Raw genomic sequence first — 24,838 nt, 5'->3', positions numbered from 1 at the left:
TTTTTCCTTCCTAGATGCAGGACACATCTTCTTGCTCAACTTCATATGGTCAGCAAGAGGTGTACTAACAAACTTAGCATTCTTCATATTTAAGCGCTCCTGTACATGTTCAATGTACTTCTTCTGGGAAAAATACATCTTCCTTTCATCTATGAGATGAGTAATTCTTGTGCCCAAAATTTGCTTGGCATGACTCAAGTCTTTCATAGCAAAATTTACGCAACTCTTTCTTTAGGTCGTCAATCTTGAAAGTATTCTTGCCACAATGAACATATCATCCATATACAACAAAAAGATGATAAAATCATGGTTAGAAAATTTTTGTACAAATACACAATGATCAGATGAAGTTTTCTTATAGCCTTGTTTCCCCATAACAGATGCAAACTTCTTGTACCACTGTTTGGGAGCTTGTTTTAATCCATATACACTTTTTCTGAGTTCCCACACAAAATTTTCTTACCTTCTACTTTGAAGCCCTCGGGTTGTTCCATATAAATCTCTTCTTCTAGGTCACCATGAAAGAAAGTTGTCTTCACATCTATCTGCTCAATCTCTAAATTAAGAGTAGCAGCCAAACCTAGAATTGACTTCAAGTTGTGTTCTTCAACTTTAACTTTGAACACCCACTTATTGTTGAAAGCTTTCATGCCCTTGGGCAATTTTACCAACTCATGAGTGTGGTTCTCATGAAGAGACTTCATATCATCTTGCATGGCTTCAATCCATTGACCTTTGTGCTCATCTTCAACGGTCTCCTCATAACATTCAGGTTCTCTTCTGTCAGTGAGTAACACATATTCATTGGGTGAAAAACGGGAGGAAGGAAATCGCTGTCTTGTGGACCTCCGAAGCGGAATATTTGATTAGTCCACAACTTCATGAGCAACATGATCATCAATAACAATATCATTGTTATTATCAACATCAACATGTTGGTTCGATACATGATTCTGAGCACCACCATGATTATCAAGCCCAACAACATCATGCACACTTGTGTGTGAGAAACTTCTTCATGATGAACTATACCATCAAAATGTGAAGATTCTAGCTTCTCCGCTTTGTCAATATCTTCAATTGTTTGATTCTCCATGAAAATAATATCACGGCTTCTCACAAGTTTCTTTTCAATTAGATCATATAGCTTGTAACCAAATTTCATCAAGGCCATATCCAATGAAGATGCACTGTCATGTCTTGGCATCTAACTTTGACCTCTTATCTTTGGCACATGTACAGAAGCTTTGTAACCAAATACTCTCAAATGGTCGTAGAAACCATCATTTCCATACCAAACACTATTTGGTATGTCACTTTGCAAAAAAATAGCAGGAGATAGATTAATAAATGTGCAGCGGTCAATAAAGCCTCACCCTAAAATGAGTTTGGCAACTTTGCTTCACAAAGCAAACATCTGACTCTTTTCATCAAGGTCTTGTTCATCCTCTCAGTCAAACCATTAAGCTTAGGAGTCTTGGGAGGAGTCTTCTAGTGTCTACTACCTTGATGCTTGCAGTATTCATCAAACGGTCCATAATATTCACCACCATTATCACTACAAATACATTTCAGTTTCTTTCCAATTTTTCTTTCAACTGAAGCCTGAAACTTTTTGAAGACACCTAACACTAGGTCTTTAGTCTTAAAGACATAGAGTCAAAGTTTTCTCGAGCAATCATCAGTGAAATTGACAAAGTAGAGTGCACCTCCCAATGTTTTTATCTTCATTAGACCACATAAATCATAATGCACCAACTCAAGCAACTCTGTCTTTCTCGAAGGGGGGTAGGAATATAAGGAAACTCTATTTTGTTTACCAGCCAAGCAGTGCTCACACTTTTCTAATTTAGCACTTTTGAAGTTTGACAAAAATTTCTTCTTGCTAGAACATTAAGTCATTTCTCGCTAATGTCATTAATGCGGTTGAGTTATCACTATCAACCGCATTCACCATATCAACACAAACAGAGGTCGTAGTATAATATAGACCACGATGTTTGTCACAACGAGCTACAACCAAGGAACCCTTACTGAGATTCCATTTTCCATCACCGTTGGTACTAACATATCATTCGTCATCTAAAACACCAATAGAAATCAGGTGCAAACGACCATCAAGAGCATGTTTCACATTGTTCAAAACTAGTTTAGTTCCAACACTAGTTTTCAAATCAATTGTACCAATACCAACCACCCTAGAAACAGTCTCATTACCCATACTCAAGGTTCCAAAATTACCAGGAGTATAGGAAGAGAAAAAATTCATTCTTGATGTCAAATGAGATGCAGCACCAGTGTCCATAACCCATCTTGACTCATCACAAGCAGTATTTATCATATCCGCATCAAGGACAGTAAAAAGATCTTCGGTGGTAACGGTGGCTAGGCAATTTTCATTGCCACCTTCTTTAGTTTGCTCTTTATTTTTGTTTTCCCTCTTCAACTTTCTGTGGAACTTTTTTGTCTACTCTTTCATGACACAATGATATCACTCAATATCCTTAAGTTTGCCTCTGGATTTGCTCCTAATTTGTTCTCTATATTGAGAACCACGAGTTTTGTTTCTACCCTGGGGCTAGTTATCACGACATCCGAAGAAGAAGAACCTTAAATTTTTCTTCTCATCTCTTCGTTCAAGACACTACTCTTGGCGGAATCCATAAAGATCATAACATTCGGAGCAAAATTTGACAATGAAGTTCTAAATGTTTTCCAAGAGTCTGGTAGGGAACTAAGTAGAAGCAAGTCTTGAATTTCTTCATCAAATTTGATGCCCATAACAGATAATTGGTTCATGATCCCCTGGAAATTATTCAGATGGTATGTCATCGGAGAACCACCATGATACTTTAAACTCAACATCTGTTTTATTAAGAACATTTTGTTATTGCGAGTCTTCCGAGCATACAAACTTTCAAGATGCTCCCATAGGGTTCGAGCATGTGTTTCTCCAGAAATATGGTTCAACACATTATCGTCAACCCATTGCCTAATGAATCCACAAACCTGTCTGTGTAACAAATTTCACTCTTCATCTGTTTTATTATTAGGCTTTACAATGGTAAATATTGGTTTCTAAAAAATTTTAACATAAAGAAGATCTTCCATTTTTTTCTTTCAAATGACATAATTAACACCAATAAAAGTAACATTCTACTTGTGGTGGCTTCCATTGTTTTTTCCCAAAAAATATTGTTATCGCAAATCAAAGTAAATTTTTTCTGACGTGAAAATTCAGATTGAGCTGCAATCACAGAGCATACTCAGATAAAACCTTGGCTCTGATACCAGTTTGTTGGAAAAACGCGGACAAACACAAAATATATGGTCAAAGTAATGGAAATAAAATGAAAAAATAATGACACCAAGAATTTTACGAGGAAACCGTTCTTAAAGAAGGGAAAAATCACGGGCCAAGAGGAGCAATTGATATCACTATAATAAGGAATTTTACACTGTGTAGTCACGAATACAATACTCAAAGTGATTACTATACACTCAAAAGGAACAACACTCTTTTGGCTTCCACCTTATTAAAATATCGTTCACACTCTATTTTTCTTCACACCCTATTTTTCTTGTATAGTCTATGGAATACCTCACTTTTCTCTCAAAATGGTTTTTCTCTCTACCTTGATGTATTTTACAAATGAGCAAGAATGCGCTATTTATAAAAGGATAAAATCATGCCTATGTCACTAATGACATAGGTAAATATTGCAAAGTCAGAAAAAAGATTGCAAATCTTACCAATTTGTCAACCACCAAATCATTTAATTTCAACTCTAATAACTATTTCTTTTTAACAATTACTTGAATCAATTGAATAACAAAAGTTGACCAAAAAGTGGGATGGACTCAACACAGACAAACACTTTTTACGGTAGTTTTTATTTCTTTAAAGAATACTCCCTATGTGGTTAATTACTTGTCTACTCTTCCTTTTATAGTTGTTCGTAATTACTTGTCCATTTTAACAAATCAAAAAAGGAAACTTTTTTTACCTATTATATCCTCAATTAATTAATCTGAAAAAGGTAAAACTTCTTCAATATTAAGTTTTTAATTCATTCACTTCATAATTAATAGGGATAAAATGATAAACTCACTATGTCAATAATTATTTTCTTAATAGGTGTAATTCAAAAGTAGACAAGTAATTAGGGACAAAAGCAGTAATAATTATAAATAAAAAGTAATAAGCTCCAATAATTTATTTTAATATATATGGGTCAACCTGCTCTCCTTCTTCCTATCTTTTGTTAACTTCTTAATGTTATGTAAATTTTGATAATGACACTTAACACACTACTCACAATTCTCGCAGGAATGGAGATCCAATAAAGAAAGGATCCAAGCAAAATAACACCAACATGAAAATCAAATATTACAATTACTTCATAAAGATATTGATGTCAAAAAGGAAGTGATCTAACAGACAACAACAAGATGGAAACAAATATATGATTGAATTAATAGAAAGGAAAACATCAATCTAAGGAATTAGAATCAATGTACAGAATATTTGTTTTAAGCTATCATATAAGGCAGAGATGCAAATTAAGTCAAAGATCCAAAATATGCTAACTAGACAAAGGAAAGAAATCAAGCCAACCAAGTTAAGCAAAATCGAGAAGCAAATCAGGCCAAGAACATAAGATCTACTGATCAGACAAGAATCAAGCCAGCAATATCAAGAAGTATAGATAAGTGATTTAACATGCACATATCTGATATGGACATGGATCAGCAGATCGCCTCAATCAAAGAATGTGTCAATTATCCTTGATTGAGATAAACATTCCTTGGGTTATTCCTTAACAAGAGCAGTCCTCAAATACTATATAATCCTCGCCTAGCCATAGTTGTGAAGCACACACTTCACTTGAATTTATATTGTAATATTATTTTATCTTTCATAAAACTCTGTACACCTTTGAGTGAACAATTGTAAAGAAAAGAAAAAGAAAGATCAGAGTATAGGTTACACAGGTAGAGGTTGTGTCTGAGAAGAAGGTCTGATTTGCATATCAAACGGGTTCTTAATCGTAACATTATGTAACACTCAAGTTCTCAACAAGCTCTTAAGGAAAACCTTGTGACCCAAGGGAACTGGACTAGGCACCACATCGGTGATCCAAACCAGTATAAAAACACTCTATGTTATTTACTTACTCATTTTATCATTAATATTTATATGTTTTACTAACATGCAGGTGAGTCGACTGACCAGAGCAGGAAGTTGACTTAAGGAAATTTTAATTCACCCCCCCCCCTCCTCTTTACTTTAATCTTTCTCCTCCTCCTCCGCTCGTGCTCCTCCTCCACCTCCTTCTTCTTCTTCTTTTGAGAAGAAATAGATATGTCACCTTCACCTCTTTTGTATCAGTAGTCTCTCGCGTAGTGTTATTTCTTTCCATATTTGTAGAACTTCTCTATTTGACTGTTGTTGAAGCATTTCGCTTGCTTGTTTTGTCATTGTCTTTTTTTATATTGATTCTTTTAGTGAGCTTCTCTCCACTTTTCTTTTTTATAGTATTCTATTTTGCTGAATTAGGACTTATCTTCATCGTTAAGAAAAATTGATAATGACTTCTCCAAGTCTTCTTTATTTGCAAAAAATAAATTTCAACTCAACTAAAGTTGGTTTTGTGGCCCAACCCATGTGTGACTGTAATTATGTTTTTGTACTCCAGTCTTAGACCATGAAAAATTATTCTTCTCATTTTTATTTCTGTGATAGCATTTTCTGGATCTAAATTTGATATTTCATTAGCTATAAATTTCACTTTTTAGAAATATTGATTGATCATCATATTTTGTTGTAACATTGACAAAGCTCATTTTCAAACCTTTGTAAGCACACTCATTTTTCTTTGTGAAAATTGTTGCCAGTGTCCCCAGACTCTTTGGGTGTCTTGGCATTCTTAATTCGTTGCAAGAATTCATCATCAATTGTTATATTGAGAACAAACATAGCCTTTTCAGCTTTAACCCTCCATCTTTGCTGGTTCAGCATATGTTGATGGTGTGGTGTATGATCCACCGATGCTAGCCTATAATTCATGATTGATAAAGTAATATTGTATTCTCGTGTTTCACGATCAATAGTTGTTTATGTTGGGCTTCTCATATAGCTCAATGTTATTGAGAGTACTTGCAAAATCCGTTATTTGATAACTAGCTAGTGATTTTGTCTCCAATAGTAGCTTGTAGGATCTCCTTTCATTTGAGATACTACCTTATTTTATTATACATCAAGCTTTGATACCACTTATTCAAATCCTGGTGGATAAAGAAAGATAACAACTCAAAGGAAAGGAGATTCTACAAGCTAGTATTGGAGATTGACAATAAATCACGAGGCACTTATCAAATGACAGATTTTACAAGCACTTTTAATAGTGTTAAGAAGCTCAACACAAACAACCATCGATCATGAAGCACGAAAATGAAATATTACTTTCATGCCCAGGAGTTATGGGATATCATCAAATGGATCAAACACCCACATCACCAACAGATGCTAAAACAACAAAAAGTTAGAAGGTTAAAAATGGATGATCATGTTTGTTCTCAGTGTAACAATTGAGAATGAGTTCTTGAAATGAATTCAGAATTGTTGAAATGAATTTAGAATTTGGAGATAGAATCAATCATTATCTCATAATTTGAATTTGATTATTGCAAAGTAAAGACCTGCTTCAGACATACTATTCTTACACACAATATTTCTTGCACTCATACTCTGACAACTCTCTTTTATTTTTCACTAACTTGTTGTTTGCTCTTTTGCTTGCTTTCTAGCTTGGTTGGTTACACCACAAATGAACCACCTCTATTTATAGGTGGTGATGGAAGAATCTAGCTAAAGCAATTTTCTAATGTATTCTAGAATGGTCTTTTAACTACCTAATTCTAAAACTACGTTTTCTAGAATATTTCTAGACTTTTCTCTCTAGATTATAGCGATCTTTCTTCATTTTTTTTATAACTCTTGAACGTTCTAGATTCTTCTTCAAAAGTCTTGAACATTAAATAAGGTGATATAAATTCTCATCATGTAGTCGAAAATCCGACTATCATTTATAGTATTTATTTAGGGACTTATTTATGCAGTTTTTCTTTTTCTAAATACCGAAAAATTTATAATAGTCAAAACTTTAGTTAGCAGTAAAACAAATATAATCGAGTTATCGATAATTAACTCGTTAAGAAAAAACTTCAGACTGTTAAAAATTGATAATCCAATAACAAAAAAAAAATCAAAATCGTTATCAAAATCACTAAATCCATAATCCAATACTACAAAATCAATAACTTTTTTATCGGTTCGACTTATCGATTTCAATTTGATTTTGAACAAACCTAATATAAGGGAGGCAAGCTAAGCTAATTTTATAAATCATGAGACATTTAATTGTGTTGGAACGAAATGTGAGGAAAGACATTATTTTAGTATGACAAAGATATATTCAACGAATCAAATTCTCAATGTTCATGTTCTTCACTCAAAAGGGGAAGTTAAAGAAGAAAAGTTCATTGAACTAACTCCACAATGTTCTTGTTCATCACTCAAAAGGGGAAATTAAAGAAGAAATTTTTACTGAATTAAGTCCTCAATATTTATGTTCTTCACTTGAAAGGGGAAGTTAAAAGAAAAAAAAATTCACCATATTAAGTTCCTTTATATTCTTCACTAAAAAAGGGAAAATAATTCATCAAATTATCTCTTCAATGTTCACATTTTTTAGGGGAAGATAAAAGAAGAAAAAGATTCATCGAATTTAGTCCTCAATAATGTTCATATACGTCCTTCAAGATGACTAAGTTGGATTAGAGGGTGGTTATCTACACAAATAACCCGGGATCAATCCCTCTCAATGCCTTTTGAATCGAGTCTGTCGCATAGGGCTCACCAGATAGGATTCTTCACTCCACCTCAAAAAGAAAAAATCCAAACTATACAAAATTAAAATGAATTCGATAAAAATAATAACAAATACTTAATACGTTCACTTTTAAAGGATATAAAAATGTTAATCAACATTTTCTATTGGAGGTCTAATAATCACAAATATACAAATTAAAAAAACACTAATACTAATACTTTAAGCATTACAAAATAATTTTTTTTAAAAAAATAATTCACATTAATATTTTGACAAACTATAATTATATTTTTCAATTAAATTTGATTTAATTACATGGCCATGTACTCCACATTGGCGCCAACTTTATATATAACTCTATAAATCCTAAACCACGTAAAAAGACGGTTTAATATTTTTTTCCCACATATTTAAGGGGAAAAAAACCGTCAAATAAATTTCACAATTTGTTCCAAACACAAACAACTTTTAATCATCAACAAAAAAAAAACCCTAGTTTTTTATTCTATATTTTTTTTTTTGGTGTGTGTGACACAATATCATGAGTTCTACTCACCAGATAAAGCAAGAAATCATAGATGTAGATGATGAAAATACATCAATGATTTGTGTAAATAGTAGTAGTGGAGGGATAAAAGGAAGTAATTTTTCGCGTTTTTTCGATAGTGATAGTGAAGATGATGATAATGATAATGATAATGATATGAGACGGAGTACGTTGAAAAAGATGAAAGTTGAAGCGGCTTTGCCAGTGGGATTTCTTGATCCACTTCCACCAGAAGAGCGTTTGGCTTTTAACAAATCACTTGAAGTTGTTGTAAGAAATAATAATGAATTTAGAGTGAGTCAAGAAAAAGTTGTTGTTGCATCTACTAAGCAATTTTGGAAAGCTGGTGATTATGAAGGGATTGATGGTGGTTTTGCTGCTGGTCATGCAGGTATTGTTTTCTATATTCATTAATTTTCGTATTGTGGTGAAGTCAGAATTTTTAATAATGTGCGTTGTCTAAACATACAAGTGAGGTATACAAGTGGGGTATAGAGATACAAGTGGTAAACTCAGAATTTTTAATAATGTGCGGTCTAAACAAACAAGTGGGGTATAGAGGCCAAGTTTAAATAGTACAAGAAATAACAGACAGTAGAAAACTGAAGGACAAGAACTATGAAGCAATACTAATATGAAAAAATGACCATAACTATGTTTACAATGAAATAGTAGGGTTAAATAAAGTATAAGAAACAACAGATAGTAGTAGAAATTGAAGGACAAGAACTAGAAGAGTAGTACTAATATGAAAAATTGACCGTAACTGCAACAAAATAGTACAAGAAACAACAGATAGTAGAAAAACTGAAGCACTATAAGAAAAATGTGAATTACATTGGGATTTTTCTGCAGATCAGTATGAAAATTCGTAGGAAACTTATTTTCGTGCAAATTTTCCTACTAATCCCCAAGAAAATCCTTATGTAACTCACAGTTTTCTTATAGTGAAGGACAAGAACTATAGCGAATACTAATATGAAAAATTGACCATGACTATGTCTACAATAAAAATTATAGGGTTAATTAAAGTAGAAGAAACAACCGATAGTAGCAGAAATTGAAGGACAAGAACTAGAAGAGTAACACTAATATGAAAAATTTACAGTAATTGCAACAAAATAGTAGGCTTATCGAAGTACTAGAGTCTAGGAACAACGGATAGTAATAGAAATCAAAGGACGAGAAGTATATAAAAGTAATAGTAATATGAAAAAGTAACATGATTCAACATATAGTATATATGTACAATTTCTTTTAGACTATCTATACTATATTTACTCATGTTGTCCTTGCCTATTATATAGTTTTTGAAGTAATTGCACAATGTAGCTATGTATACACATGAATAACTTGAATTTGAGATGAAATATAGAGTGTAGTTGACTAGATTGAACCTATAGTACTCTCGAACAATTGAAGAGCATATTCTTCATATTACTTTGATTTCATTCGTATTTGCAGAAGGCATGGATCATGTGAGGGTTCATCCGAAATTCTTGCATTCAAATGCCACGAGTCATAAATGGGCGTTGGGAGGTAAAGTTTGATCCTTTTTTTTACCTTCATGTTCCTCAATTCTATTTGGAAGATTTCCCTTTGTTGATATTTTCGCGATCTTGCAGCTTTTGCTGAGCTTCTTGATAATGCTATGGACGAGGTACACGTGCTGTAGTTTCCTGTTCCTTTATGTCCTTCTCTGTTCTCCCTCGTTTCGTTTCTTTAAAATATTATTCCCTCCAGGTTTGCAATGGAGCTACGTATGTTAGCGTAGATGTTCTTGACAATAAGAAAGAGAAGGGTAAAATGATATTAGTTGAAGGTATATTCATTGACTCTCCCAAGAGTTGTTCGTTATTTGGATTCCTAAGAGTTTTTGGGAGATTCCGCGTTCTTGTAATTCCTTGAGTTAATTCTTTTACAAATTGGACTTCAGATAATGGTGGTGGCATGACTCCTGACAAAATGCGCCAATGCATGTCTCTCAGATACTCAGCAAAAAGCAAATTAGCAAATACTATAGGCCAATGTGAGTTTATACATATATATCGTTGTAACAACCAAACCATCTTTGTTCTGTTATTCGTCTGTGACTAAAAAATATGCTTGGAGTGAAACTGTTTTTCGGTATGCAACAATTGCCTTATAGTTTTCTTATGTTGTGCAAGACGGAAATGGTTTCAAAACAAGTAGTATGAGACTCGGGGGAGATGTGATTGTGTTCTCGCGTTGTCAGGGAAAGGACGGACTAAGGTACTTATATCATGCTAGTAACTTTTACTTGCTTGTTTCTTATATAGTTCTCTTCCTAACGATTGATTTTAGCATCGGAGTTATAGAAGTAAATGTATTGTTTTTTATGTTGTGTAGCACAACACAAAGTGTTGGAATGTTGTCATATACGTTCTTAAGGAACACAGGAAAAGAAGATATCATTGTTCCTATGGTATGAGTTAGCTTCATGGCTTCTATGATTTATCATATTCGTAAAACATTTAATACGGTTTTTTGTGTTTGGTAATGTGAAGATTGATTTTGTAAAGAGAGGAGAAATTTGGGAAATGTTGGTTCGATCTTCAGTTGATGACTGGAAAAGAAATTCAGACACGATAGTACAATGGTCTCCGTTTGAAAGTGAAGAGGATCTCTTCCTGCAGGTAAACTAAGAACTATCTTCATTTTTGGCGCGTATTTTCTGGTTTTTAACGTGTACTAACTATATGTACCTAATGTTATCGTTCTTCGTTGTTGTAGTTTGAATTGTTGGATAATCAAGGAACACGAATAATCATATACAATCTCTGGGAGGATGAAAAAGGAGAAACTGAACTTGATTTTGACACCGATCCACATGTAGTATTCTGTTTTTTTCTTGCATAAGCCATATCCTATCGTCATTTTCTTAACTGTTGGATGGTTTGTATCGTCTTCAGGACATTCAAATAAAGGGTGTTAGTCGAGACGAAAAGAAGATTGAGATGGCAAAAATATATCCCAACTCCAGGCATTTTCTAACTTATCAACATTCTTTAAGGGTAAATATGATGAATTTAAGTTTTTATTTGCAAACCAGAGATAGCTGCTGCAAAATCGACTTCACGTTCATTTTGTTGGTTAGTACTTTTAACAAGGTGTAGGAAAAAGTATAAAAGAATCGCGTTAAACGAAATTTGGTTGTGTTTACAGAGTTATGCTTCAATTTTGTATTTGAGGCTTGCTCCTGGATTTCGAATCATTTTGCGTGGGGAAGATGTTGAGCATCATAATTTGGTTGACGATATGAATCATGCCAAGAAGAATACGTATAGACCTCAACCCATTGGTGACGAAACATCCAAAGATCCAAATGTAACCTCTTTTTTTCTTCTAAATTTCCAAGTTTGATGATTTTAGATATTTTTTACGAGTAATTTTGACAGTTTAGGATTTTCTAACAATAACTGGTTTTCTCATAACAGGCGGTCGCTGTGGTAACTATTGGTTTTGTAAAGGATGCAGAACATCACATCGATGTTCAAGGTTTCAGCGTGTATCACAAGAATCGGCTCATTAAGGTTACCTTTCCCTCACTCAACACATCATAATATTGGCGTTGATTTCTCAGATGGTTACTTATTATCTCAGGAAGTCTCAGTTCTATTCTTCTTCAGACTTTCTGAGATAATAACTTTTAGTTGAGTAATCACGTGAGAAATCTATATCACGGGCTGGAGTAGGCCTTGGTAAATCGACTATCTTATAGATGTCAGTAGTTGGACCAATACGTTTAAGTTAACCTAATGCGTGCAGTATTCTTCTTTTCGATTACTCTGCTTAGCTGATGTATTCGTTTTTTGTCAGCCTTTTTGGAGGGTGTGGAATGCTGCTGGAAGTGATGGTCGTGGAGCGATAGGTTCTATTTTCATGAGTAATCAGTGTGATTCAATGAAACGACGGTTGATGTTATTTTCACCTTCTGTTTTTCTTGCGTGATACAGGCGTCTTAGAAGCTAATTTTGTTAAACCAGCTCATGATAAACAGGATTTTGAACGCACGATTGTGCTTGCTAGACTCGAGGCACGTTTACAATTTATGCAGAAGCAGTATTGGTATGTTTCAACTGATTTCTTCCTCTCAACATTATATAAGTTTCCTTTCATTTACGATGTTTCATTGAGGAGATGTCTTCAACAGGCGTGATAATTGCCATGAAATTGGTTATGCTGATCGTCGCAGTGTAAAGCACAGTGTCTCTTCTGAGGATGAAACAAACACCTCTGCTAAAAGCAACTCGTGTTCCCGATTTTCATCCAATGTCCATACAAACAGTCGTAATGTCCATACAACTAGTCGTGATGCCCATACACCTAGTCGAGATGTCCCTACAACCAGTCGTGATGTCCCTACAACCAGTCACGACAAATCAAGATCAAAATGCACCGGAGGAGAACACAAGACAGGACAAGTCCACTCTTCGATACAAGCAACAAACCAGACTATGTGGAGAGAGTTATCAAATAGGCCAACTCGTCAAATTTCAACGAATTTGGGTGTAAAGGTAAATGCAAATACACCGGACCACTCCAAGTTTTTCTAAGTCTGTTGGATGACTCTCTTCTCATATCCGTTATGAACAGATACAAGATACTTCATCCAACTTGAGAGAAGAGGATCACGTTACTAAGGATCGGTCAGTAAATACTCAATAAGTTGAACAATTGATGCTCTCTCCTCACAAATTTAACGGAGTTATATCTGTTTACTTCCTGCAGTTTACAACAGGCTTTACGCGATCTGCAGTATGAAAGAGACAAGAATAAAAGCCTAGAAGGCCAAGTAAGTGATGATTGATATTCGATATCTTTGTCCCTCGTATAACATAGTTTTTTTCTAATCGTCTAATTGCACATACTATCAGCTCAAAGCAGCACAAAGGTTGATAACAGATTTGAACAGCAATCATGATAATTTAGCTCACATGCTATTAGAAGAACGAAAACGATCAAGGGTAAAATTGTCATTTTTTCTGTTATTACTAATTTGCTCCCTCTTAGCTTTATGCAAAGACTATGCGACTGTCCCAACTTCATTTATTTTCGCCTTGTTCTGGCTAGGAATCTTCTGTTATCAACCAAGAACTGCGCGATAAAGTGAAGTTGCTAGGAAAAAGGATGCCATTTACAAGTGTCAAGCGCGAACATTGAGGAAGGATCGATGTAGAGTTCAATGTATGACTAGTAGTAAGTCAATTTGACATTGTCATGTATTATAGTTTTTAGTAATGGCTTGTTTTGTGAACAAGTTGATTGCTTTGCACAGAATGTAAGCTCTCTAATATGCAAGATATTTAGTTATATTGTAATAATCCATCATGCTACCTTTGCGCGGAGTATAGTAATATTATAGGGGTGGCAAAATTAGCTCAAACTTATATGTCGTATCTAATCCGCTCGAATTTTAATGGGTTTGGGCTAGAGTGATTTTGATGATGGTTTTATTTGGGCTAAGCCAAAGTAGATCCATCATAAATCAATTAGACCCATCATGATGTCCAATCTTTGACCAAAATGTTTAATTTTGGCTTTTGAGGTTTAACTCTAGATTGAGATTTTTATATATGTATACTTGTTTATTTCATTTTATTTTTTTGTTATTATAGACTGCTATTAATATCACTATAACAAAAATAATTTTTAACGGCAATAAATACTGACATTAATAAAGAGTGTGAAAGTCTTTATCAGCATTAGTTAAGTGTCGTTAGAATCATTAATGTCGCTAAAAGCTTTAGGGACATATATAAAGAGTGTTTGTTGTTGCTAAAATACATATTTTGCGACAATTAGAAATTAGTTGTCACTAATAATCATTTTTATGTAGTGTATATATGTTAGCATAATTATCACGAAGAAAGGTTTGAATTGTCCCTTAATTGTTTGAATTGGTACAATACTATCCCCGTCTAGCTTTTGGCCCCCTTAATATTCCTGAGGTTAACATTTTTGTTCAAAAATACTCTCAAGCTCACACTCATAAGGTGGATGGAGGGCAATATATTATTGTAACAAATTTCATATTTTAAGAGCATTTTAGAACCTTCTTCATTTAAATAATTTGAAATTACTTAATACATAAGCTAAAATGATTGATCTGATTTTGAGTTTCATAGTAAATTAAAAATAAGAAAAAGTTAGCCCTCTACTCTCTACCAATAACGTAAGCAGAAAATTTGTGAAGAGTGTCCAAATTAAAGTAAAAATAGAAGAAAAAAAATGTAGTCATGGGGAATTGAACTTGAGTCGCCAACAATTTTTTGCAAAGGGTCTATTTTTTTGGAAAACTTTCACATGTGGCCACTTAAAAATAATTAATTATTCTCTATAGCTATAGTTTGATAATTACAATTTGTAGCTACATGTCATTTGGAGGAGAGAGGCGAGCGAGACTGGGAAAGAGAGGAGAGAGGAGAGAGAGAGGGGAAAAGATTGGGAGAAAGGTGAATTGTATATGTATATTGGTTAGATAATTGTATATTATACATATGTAATTGTATATATGGCAAGAGATATCGAGAGAGGAAGACAAAAAGAGTGAGAGAGACTAGGAGAGAGAGGATTGAGGCGAGCGAGATCGAGAGAGGTGAGCGAGAGAGGGCAGAGAGTGGGAGAGAGGTGACTTGTATATGTATATAATTGTATATAAATGTATATTATGCATATACATTCGTATAAATGGCAAGCGAGATTGGGAGAGTGAGGAGATAGGCGAGCGAGAGAGGGCAGAGAGTGGGAGAGAGGTGAATTATATATGTATATAGGCTAAAAAATTATATATTATACATATTTATTTGTATATCCTGACGAATTATACATATACAAACATGACTAATTATACAAACTCAAAGTCAACTCACGTAATTAATGTATAATGTTAGTCGCGAGTGGTAATTATAGCAAACTATAGTTATGATGAGTAATTAAATAGTAAAAATTTGCTTATCCGCGTAATTTCCTATTTTTTAATAACATAACATTTTTAAAGCATACCACATTAAATAAAATAAACAAAATCCAGATGCGACGATTTAAACTTAGGCATCCTGTACATGTTGCAACACCTTTCCTTTGCATAGGGGGTTTACGAAATTGTATCAAAAATCGAATCAAATCGCATATCGAATTAAATTGAAAAAAAAATGATTAGTAGTTTGGTTTGAATTAATTTGATATTGATAAGAAATGTTCGACTATATTCGATTGGTTTGATTTTAACTAAAAAAATAAATCGAAGACCGAACCAACCAAACATTATATATAATTTTAAAATTTTATTTTATACATAAAAATATTATTTTTATATAATTTTTAAATAGTTCTTATACTTTTTCATATTTTTTTATTTTAATTTATTATTTTAAGTTCGAAACTTAGTATTCTGAATAATTTAATAAAGATTATAGTCCACAGATGTTGGTACTTATGTTAAAGCTTAAATCAAAATCAAATTAATACAAATGCAAAAAGGAAATCAATTCAACACTCAAAATGACAATAATATTGAATGTGTATTTTTTAGTTTTACATTGGCTTATACTATTAACATACACAATCTAATTTCAATTTCTTTGAATACTTAGCCATGTAACTTATTTTAGCATAATTTAGTTTTTTTAAAGTATGATCATTTTCATTATGACTTGTTAATTTACAACATTTGTTTTACGCGATCTTATGATTATTAATTTTTTGGATATTTTAGCGTCATTAATCATATCATATTTTGTGTTATTTTCTTGAGAAACACTATAGATTTGTATTTTGGCAGGACTAGTGAAATATTTTAATTACAAATAAATGATATGTTTCTATGAATACTTTACCGAAAAATCCAAAAAACTCGGAAAAAAATCGAGATTGAAAAACCCGAGTTTTATTTGTAAATTTAAAAATTCGAAACAAATAATTTAATTTGATATTTGAAAACCTCTCACTAACCGGAATATGTACACTCCTAGTTCCGCCTATGCTCCCACACTCCCCTCCTCTCCCTTTCACTTCCTCTCTCATGTTACTTTTTTAGAAAATTTAGCAGTTAAGTCAACATTACTAACATAATTAATCAAAATAACAATAATTTTTTTACATAGTAAAATGACAACATGTTTATAAAATTTATATATTCAAATTTTGATATATTTTAGTATTATTAATTTTATTTTATTTATAGAAATTCATTTATTGGACTAAAATATGGATAACGATTTTTATGTTTAAAAAAAATTAACTAATTCAATTTACCTTTTCCTTCGCCTGTAATCTTTCTTCCCCATTTTCACATTTCATCTTTCCCCAAATTTCAAGATTCTTCATCAAATCTCTTGATTAAGTTTAGATTCATCTGAACTTACCAAGGATTCTTATAATCTAAATCTATTTATTTATTCAAGCAGGTTTCTGGGTGGCAAGGTTAGTTCAATAATACGTTTTAATTTTTTTATTTATTGTTTAAAGCTTCAATTATACACACCACGGAAATCTTGTTTATTTATGTGATTTTGTTTTAATACGCATCATATATTTATGATTTTATTAAGTTTTTTAAATTTTTTTTAATCATTATACAAAATATAATATAGAAACTAGAATAAATACAAATACAAATAATATATCTATTAGAATATATTATTTAGGAAAGAAACATAATTTTGGAGAGAAAAATAAACTACACAATAAAAAATAAAATTAATACAAATATGTTTCTTAAATAACTACAGATTCATTTGACATATTTATTAGAATGATACGAACTAATAAAGAAATACAAGTTTAATTATACAAAATACAACATGAAAACTAGAATGAATACAAATGCAAATGACATGCATATTAGAATGAATACGATTTAAGAAAGGATACAATATTCTAGTAAATAAAATAAATACATTCTGAGAAAAGTATGTCAAATAACATATAAAAACATAAAATGAAAACTAGAACGAATACAAGGAAAGGATACAAAATTATGGTAAAAAAATAAATTCATTGTGAGAAAAGTATGTCAAATAACATATAAAAATACAACATGAAAACTAGAATGAATACAAGGAAAGAAAAAAAATTATTGTTAAAGAATAAATAAACTATGAGAAAAGTATGTCAAATAACATATAAAACTAGTGGTGATCAAATTTGTAAATTTTAAAAATCAAAATTTTTAATAGATAAAACTCTAAGGTATTATTATAAAGTTTCATAACAATAAAAACAAGGACAAACAATGGCCTCTAGGAAGAAGGAAGAGACCACCTATTTGAGGTCTCATAATCTTTTGTAAGGAAAGTAATAAAGATTTTTAGCAACTTACTCTAATTTGAAATATTTCTCTCCTTGATTTTCTTTAATTTGCTATTTCTTACTTATATTATGTTAAATTAAATAAAGAAAAAAAAATACATAAATCAACCCATTACAAACTAAAATATTGTCATTTTTAATAAATATTGAAAATATTATTATTTTGAAAAATTTCCCTACTATTTTAAGGAATAATTGTATAGAATGACAAACTAATAATGTAAAATAAATATAGTAGCTACCGTCTAATTTATTTGTGTTACATAGCAAACTGTTTGTCAGTCCCTCTCTCCCTCATATTCTTGCTCGCCTCTCTTCCTCTCTCGCTCGCTTCCTTCGCTCGCCTCTCTCGTTTTATACAATAGAATCGTATAAATTGTGTTTCTAATTGTATAAAGCGAGAGAAAACTGTATATACACATGCAAATACATATATCTCCATCTTATACACTTATAATTATACAATAAAAGTACTTCCCTGCCCAAGTCTCTTTCGTCTTTCTCTTTCTCGTTTTATACAAATTCAAATTGTATATAATTTTTCTCTTTCTCGTTTTATACAATTCGATTCAATTGTATATTCCCTGCCCAAGTTTTCTTTTGTCTTTCTCCCTTTCTCGTTTTATGCTAATTCAAAATGTATATGATCGTCCTATACACTTATAATTATACAATTCGTTTTATATACTTCCTTTATACACTTCGTTTTATACAATTCTCTGCCCAAGTCTCTTTCTCTTTCTCATTTTATACACTTTGATTCAATTGCATATGTATAGCGAATTATACATATATATGTTTAATATGGAGCGCAATTATACAAACTTTGCTATAGCATACAAATATATATTTTGTTACCTTTTTTTAATCTCTTGAATCTTGTCCGCTATTTTAATAAAAATGATGATCAAGTTATCTAAGTTGTGCTATAACCTATAATTTAGCCCATCTCAACTTTGCATTAAATTGAACAATGACCCATTATTGGTTCAGTTCATCTTCACTTGCCAAAATATTTTTAAAATAGCAATATTTTATCATTTAATAGGATTATTTATCAACACTTTCGATATTTATTTAAAATGTTAATATTTTTATTTGTCATAATATTAATTGTATTTATTTGGTTTATTTAATATGAAAGAATATAATATTTAATATGATGATGGAAAAAAGAACTTTTGCAATCAAAATAAATTTATTTATAAAAATAATTTTGAGATGTCGTTTATGTGAATGCTATTGATAAACGTTTATTTAGTATTTGTCAATTAATGAAAAAAAAAATTGAACTATTATTTAAAAATAAGTATTCAAATTTTTTATGCCACAAAAAGCAAGTAATTTTACAAATTGAAAAGAGAGGTAAAGCTTCTCATTTAGTAACTACAATCTACTATTTTTAATCCAAGGAAGATTTGTTCAAAATTGTCTCACAATATTATAAAAACATAATAAATAACTACATTATCTCTAAAAGATTATAGTCAATTTATCAATAGCTAGTTATTAGAATTTGAAATTATTTTGCTAAGTGAATTTAGGAGTTAGGTTTCTACTTTTTGTGATTTGTTTTTGTATATAAATCATTTGCTCTTTTTTTTCTTCTTATTTTTAATTAGAAATTGTATTTACGTCTTTGAGTTTGTTAATAAATAAAATTCCTTTGATAACCTTGCAATATTTTCCTCTGTTATTTCTCTACTTCATTTGTTAAAAAAACCCAACAATTTCTCATCCACCTTAAAATAAAATTCCTTTTATAACTTTGCATATTCTCAAGTGTTCGATAAAAAAGAAAATTGATAGATGGATAAGTTTATAAATCGGATATAATAGTTTTCTAAAAGAGATTAATTATATGCAAAAACTCTTTATTTATAATTTTAATTTATTTTTTAATAATTCTATTATAATGCATTTAGTTATAAATATATCTTTTAAGAGATGTAAGTATAATATTTCCACGATAAAAAGATACAAATATTTGATTTTATAAACAATATAGAAAATATATCAAAAATTAAATCATACTTTATAAAATATTTTTGCATAACACAGTCAAACGATGTTTTTAATAATGATACTAAAGTAAGAAGAAATATAACATTGGAAATTCCAACAAGGATACTTTTATATACTCTCTTCATTTTATATAATTACTATTAGTTTTTATTTTCCCTAAATTTCTTACCACAAATAGATTTTCCTTTTAGAAAAAGTTTTTAAATTGACTAACTCTATAAATAGATGAATGTTTCATCTAACTTAATCAACATTCACAATGTAGTCTTAAAGGCTTTGAGAGTTTTTGGTTAGGGAGAGAAATTGTGGGTCACAAGCTTGATACGTTATTACTTGTGTGAACCTCCCATGCATTCTGAGTGAATTGGTTGAGGTTGTTTCTCTCTGTATTTTGTACTCTCATATTTATAGCGGATTTCTCATCTCCTTTGTGGATGTAGGTTGATTGACCGAACCACGTTAAATCTTTGTGTCTTTTGGTATATTTCTCGTTTGTCTTCTTACTCGTGGTCTTTCGAGGTTTGCTTTGCTAACTTCCGCGTTACTCCTGCTTATTTTCGGTCCTAACAAGTGGTATTAGAGCCAAATTCAATGACGGACTCAGGTTCAGTGGTTCGATAATCGATGATTGAACCATGTTAGAAGGAGGTGTTCATCTTGACGGGTGTAGTTCTAGCAGCAACCTTTTAGACAGTTTTGAAGATTTTGTTGGAGAAATTGTTTCAGAGAGGTTCTCTGTGTTGAGACATAAATTTTGCAAAGGAGATTATGGAGAGAAGAAGCAAGTTGTTGAAGATTAAGTAAAGAATGTGGACAAATTTATTTTGTCACAAATTCAGGCCAAAGGGGAGATTTGTTGGGCTTTATTTGCCCTAATTTCTTACCATAAATATGTTTTCCTTTTAGAAAAAAAGTTTTGGATTGACTAATCCTTTTTCAGGTAGGAAAAGGTTTTGGACTCTATAATTAGAGGAATATTCCTTCTAACTTAATCATCATTCACAATGTAGTCTTAATGACTTTGAGAGTTATGGTTAGGGGGAGAAATTGTGGGTCACAAGCTTGATACGTTATCACTTGTGTGAACCTCCCATGTATTTTGAGTGAATTTGGTTGAAGTTGTTTCCCTTTGTCTTTATACTCTCATATTTATAGTGGATTGCTCATCTCCTTTGTGGACGTAAGTCGAATGACTGAACCATGTTAAATCTTTGTATTTTTTGGTATATTTTTTGTTGTCTTCTTACTCGTGGTCTTTTGAGGTTTGCTTTGCTAGCTTCCGTGTTTACACTTGCTTATTTCTGGTTTTAACAATTACTTGGTTCATATTGATTTGACGATATTTTATTTACAAAAATTATTTTTATAAGTGATGTACTATGTAGATAGGTTGGCTGGTGGCGTTTATAGTGCTACTAGATCATACTCCCTTCGATTTCCGTTCACTATTATTTGTTGTGATTTCTATTTTTAGAGTCAAATTATATATAAGAACTTTGATTAATATTTTAAGATGTATTTTTCATCATATTTATATGCAAAAAATTGCAATTTATAGTACTTTTAATACAGTTTTTGAATATTTATATTTTTTGTTTAAAATATTGAATTATTGTAATCTAATCAATTTTCAAAATTAGTTTAATTAACTTTCGAAAAGCGTAACATGACAAATAAAAATAGACGAATAGAGTAATTTCTATTATTTATTATATAGAAGAGTAAAGTGGGAGGACGACCAAAGGCAAAAATGTAATTTCACGCTAACAAAAATCTACGAAGAAAGATAATAAATAATTCTAGAATTATCTTTTTATATATGAAGTGAATAATGATCAAGGGCAAAAATGTAATTTCACTCTAACAAAAATTTACTAAGAATGATAATAAAAAAATTAAATAGTTCTAGAAACATTAAGTTATTGTCATTACCATTAACTTATTTTGTTATTACTTCACTTTCTTTTTCTTTTCTTTTGTGAGTTATTGTGATATCCATTGTGCTTATAAAAAAAAGCCTACTTTTTATATAAAAATATCAAGAAATAATTATTTCAATCTTTATTTTGGCTCTAATTAATATACTTGAAAATGAATTAGTGTGACAAAATTAATAATATATATTAGATTGAAATTAAAGAAAAGCATGTTAAAAAGTAACTTTACAAATAAAAATGAATAGGATGATATATTTGTATTAAAGATGACCAGAATAAAATTATAATTTCATTCTAACAAAAATTTATCAAGAATAAATCATTCTAGAAACATCTTTATATATGAAGTGAATGACGATAAAAGGTAAAAATGTAACTTTATGCAAGCAAAAATCTACCAAGAATGATAACAATAAACTTAAATAGTTCTAGAAATATCTTTAGTTATTATTATTAGTATTACCTTAGTTTTGTTATTTCTTCATTTTCTTTATCAGTTATTTGTGATATCTATTTATTATATGGAAGTAAATAAAGAATGATTACGCTTAACTCTTAATAATTATACATCAAGTATAATATTAGGTGGAACCAATCAAAATTAAATTAAAATTATAGGTATATATAAATTTTGTATATTGAAATATTTTTTAATTTTGTGCTTTTAAATATGTTATATAAAAAATTAAAATTCAGAAGTTATTTCCTTTTTGAAATGAAATAATTTTTTTTTAGCTTCGTTCTATTAATTTGTGCATATATGTGGATTTTAAAAGATTTGAACATTTTAATATAGAAATATAATGATTTAAAAACTTTAATTCTTCGTTTTAATTTATAATTTGTTACATATTTGAAAATTACATAAAAAAGAAAACTTAAAAACGTAATGTAATAATTTAAGATATTTCAAAAAAAATATAGTTAAAAAACATAATGAAATTTGGTTGACTCCCTTGTTTTTGTCGAAACAAAAAACAGTTACATATCTTGTTTGAAAATAACGTAAGAATTAACAAGTACTATGAATCACAGTAAAATGACAACTAAACATACGTGAGAATCATATAAGAAATTTTTCTTACTTTCCTAAAATCACTTGTATCACATAAAATAAAAAAAATAAAGTAACATATATTATTCGAAAATAACATAAAAAGTACATAAATTAAAATTTTCAAATATTTTTTTAATAACCAACAAAAAATTTAGTTCACTTTTTCAAATTTCATTTGTATCACATAAATTAAAAAAGAAAAACTAACATATATTAAGTCTGCAGTGACATGGACACATAATATCTAGTATTTAATACATATTCTTTATTTTTGTCGTTTCGAATTTATGAGCCCAAGAATTTAATTACGTACTTCCACTCATGCTGGCATACTAGATTGCCATAATAAATACTATTATAAATATATATCATTACCAGATAATTTTAATTTTACCTAACCTACCTACTGCTGTAAATCTCATTAAACTAAACAAGAAAAAAATGGCAACATCCCTTGATCTTGACATATATGCTTCTTTTAGTACTCCAACGTCAATTTTTATATTATATATCGATATTTAACTAAACATGAAATTTAAAAAAGAAAAACATTCGACAGGCATACTATAAAAATGTCATAAAATTCATGGCTTTAAACATAGACATTTCATGGTTACAAAGAGCATGACTAAGGACATAATTGGAAATTAATAATTTTTTAAATATTTTCGAAGATAGAAATTTTATAATTAATTCTTTCATTTGACAACGAATTATAAAGGAAAGAGTGTCATAGCCAGAGAGCTCCGGCTTCTTTGAGACGAGGGACAAGAGTGCCATTAATATGAGAAGCCATAACTCTATCCATCGATCCGATCAGTTCACCACCTATGAACACTACCGGTACGGTTGGTGAGTTTCCAAGAAGCTTGTAAAGCGCCCTCTCCATCCCTTTTCCATTAGGGTCTTGGTCTAACTCGTACACCATCGGGCTCACACCGAGCTCACAGAACAACCTCTTTATTGCATGGCACATGCAACAACTACTCGAGCTAAATATCACCACCGCGCTTCCTGATGCTAGCCTAGCCACCCTCTCCAACAAGTCCGAAGACGATGACCTTTGTCTTGCCCTAGTGTTTTGATATTGCATTGTCACACTTCTTTTTTTGTGTGTTGATCAATTAGTTGAGCATGCACTAGTATTGGACTATTGGTAATAAAATTAGATGGAAAAAATATGATCTTACAAAAGGAATTTGAGTTTTGTAGAATATTGATGAGGAAATAGGAAGAAATTGGAGGGTATATATAGTGAGTGTTTTATTAATTACGAGAAAGGGGTTATTTATTGTTTGTTGGTGCATGGGACATATCGAACTAAATTCTTTTGTGGGTGAAAATATATCATTAAATTTATGACACTTTAAGTGCAATAGCCAATATATAGCCGCAAAATAACGGTTTGATAAAAAAAAAGTAATGGAAGGCGGCAGCTGTGGTATTTATGACTTTAATAAACATAAAAGATTACGTCAATAGCCAAGGGTACAAAATAAGTGACGCAATTTTATTGGCATAGTGTATAAATATGTCTTTTAATTTTATTTTATTTTATATTTATGTTATTCAATTTTGAGTATGCATAAGTAGATATTCGAATTTGTATAAAATTAAAGAAATAGATATACGCATCATACGTTGCATCCAACATGACAATTTGCATCCTGCGTGGTGTCCTCGTTGTATTATATCACATAGGATTCAAGTGTCTACTTGTTCAATTTTATAAAAGTTTAAGTGTCTATTTGTACATACTCAAATTGTAAGGCATATATATAAAATAAAGCTAAGTTAAAGATCATATTTATATAGAGTCCGGAGCCTAGAGGGTATAAAATATTAACAAAAATTCCAAAATGGTATATAAAATTTTATATTAACCAAAACGGCAAAATCGCTGGAACAACAGCGATTTACTCCACTGGAAAAAGAAAAATCGCTGCCTAGGCAGCGTTTTTCAATTTTGTTTTTAACAAATTTTTTTTTTTTGGAAATCGCTGCCTTCCATTTTTTTAAAAAAAAAAATTTAAGAAAATCGCTC

The 24,838-nt window shown here is 30.9% G+C and overlaps 2 protein-coding genes across 2 annotated transcripts; one reads left to right on the top strand and one right to left on the bottom strand.

Annotated features, from left to right (window-relative positions):
• Positions 1-8,363: 8,363 nt before the first annotated feature.
• LOC101267836 (protein MICRORCHIDIA 7-like) lies at positions 8,364-13,865 on the top strand. The gene is made up of 19 exons (XM_069296573.1): positions 8,364-8,833; positions 9,907-9,981; positions 10,068-10,102; positions 10,186-10,264; positions 10,379-10,471; positions 10,611-10,695; positions 10,813-10,888; positions 10,971-11,099; positions 11,197-11,295; positions 11,376-11,477; positions 11,629-11,790; positions 11,901-11,996; positions 12,283-12,334; positions 12,420-12,531; positions 12,617-12,980; positions 13,060-13,112; positions 13,195-13,258; positions 13,341-13,430; positions 13,537-13,865. The coding sequence occupies exons 1-19, from the start codon at positions 8,437-8,439 to the stop codon at positions 13,624-13,626; spliced, it is 2,253 nt and encodes a 750-aa protein (XP_069152674.1). The 5' UTR covers positions 8,364-8,436; the 3' UTR covers positions 13,627-13,865.
• Positions 13,866-23,356: 9,491 nt separating this feature from the next.
• On the bottom strand, positions 23,357-24,034 carry LOC101268133 (glutaredoxin-C1-like). Its single transcript, XM_004228806.4, has one exon. It carries the CDS (start codon positions 23,885-23,887, stop codon positions 23,525-23,527), a length of 363 nt encoding a protein of 120 aa, XP_004228854.1. The 5' UTR covers positions 23,888-24,034; the 3' UTR covers positions 23,357-23,524.
• Between the last annotated feature and the right edge of the window lie 804 nt (positions 24,035-24,838).

The sequence above is a fragment of the Solanum lycopersicum genome, chromosome 1 (assembly GCF_036512215.1).
Source record: "Solanum lycopersicum chromosome 1, SLM_r2.1".
Taxonomy (NCBI): Eukaryota; Viridiplantae; Streptophyta; class Magnoliopsida; order Solanales; family Solanaceae; genus Solanum; species Solanum lycopersicum.
This window is presented reverse-complemented; position numbering and strand designations above follow the sequence as displayed.

What these genes read in the sequence shown, in the direction of transcription:
- LOC101267836 (XM_069296573.1), top strand. Translation starts at nt 8,437, where the DNA reads ATGAGTTCTACTCACCAGATAAAGCAAGAAATCATAGATGTAGATGAT. An exon ending in TCATAAATGGGCGTTGGGAG is followed by an intron (nt 9,982 to 10,067) that starts GTAAAGTTTGAT and finishes GCGATCTTGCAG; the next exon opens with CTTTTGCTGAGCTTCTTGAT. An exon ending in TAAAATGATATTAGTTGAAG is followed by an intron (nt 10,265 to 10,378) that starts GTATATTCATTG and finishes ATTGGACTTCAG; the next exon opens with ATAATGGTGGTGGCATGACT.
- LOC101268133 (XM_004228806.4), bottom strand. Translation starts at nt 23,887, where the DNA reads ATGCAATATCAAAACACTAGGGCAAGACAAAGGTCATCGTCTTCGGAC.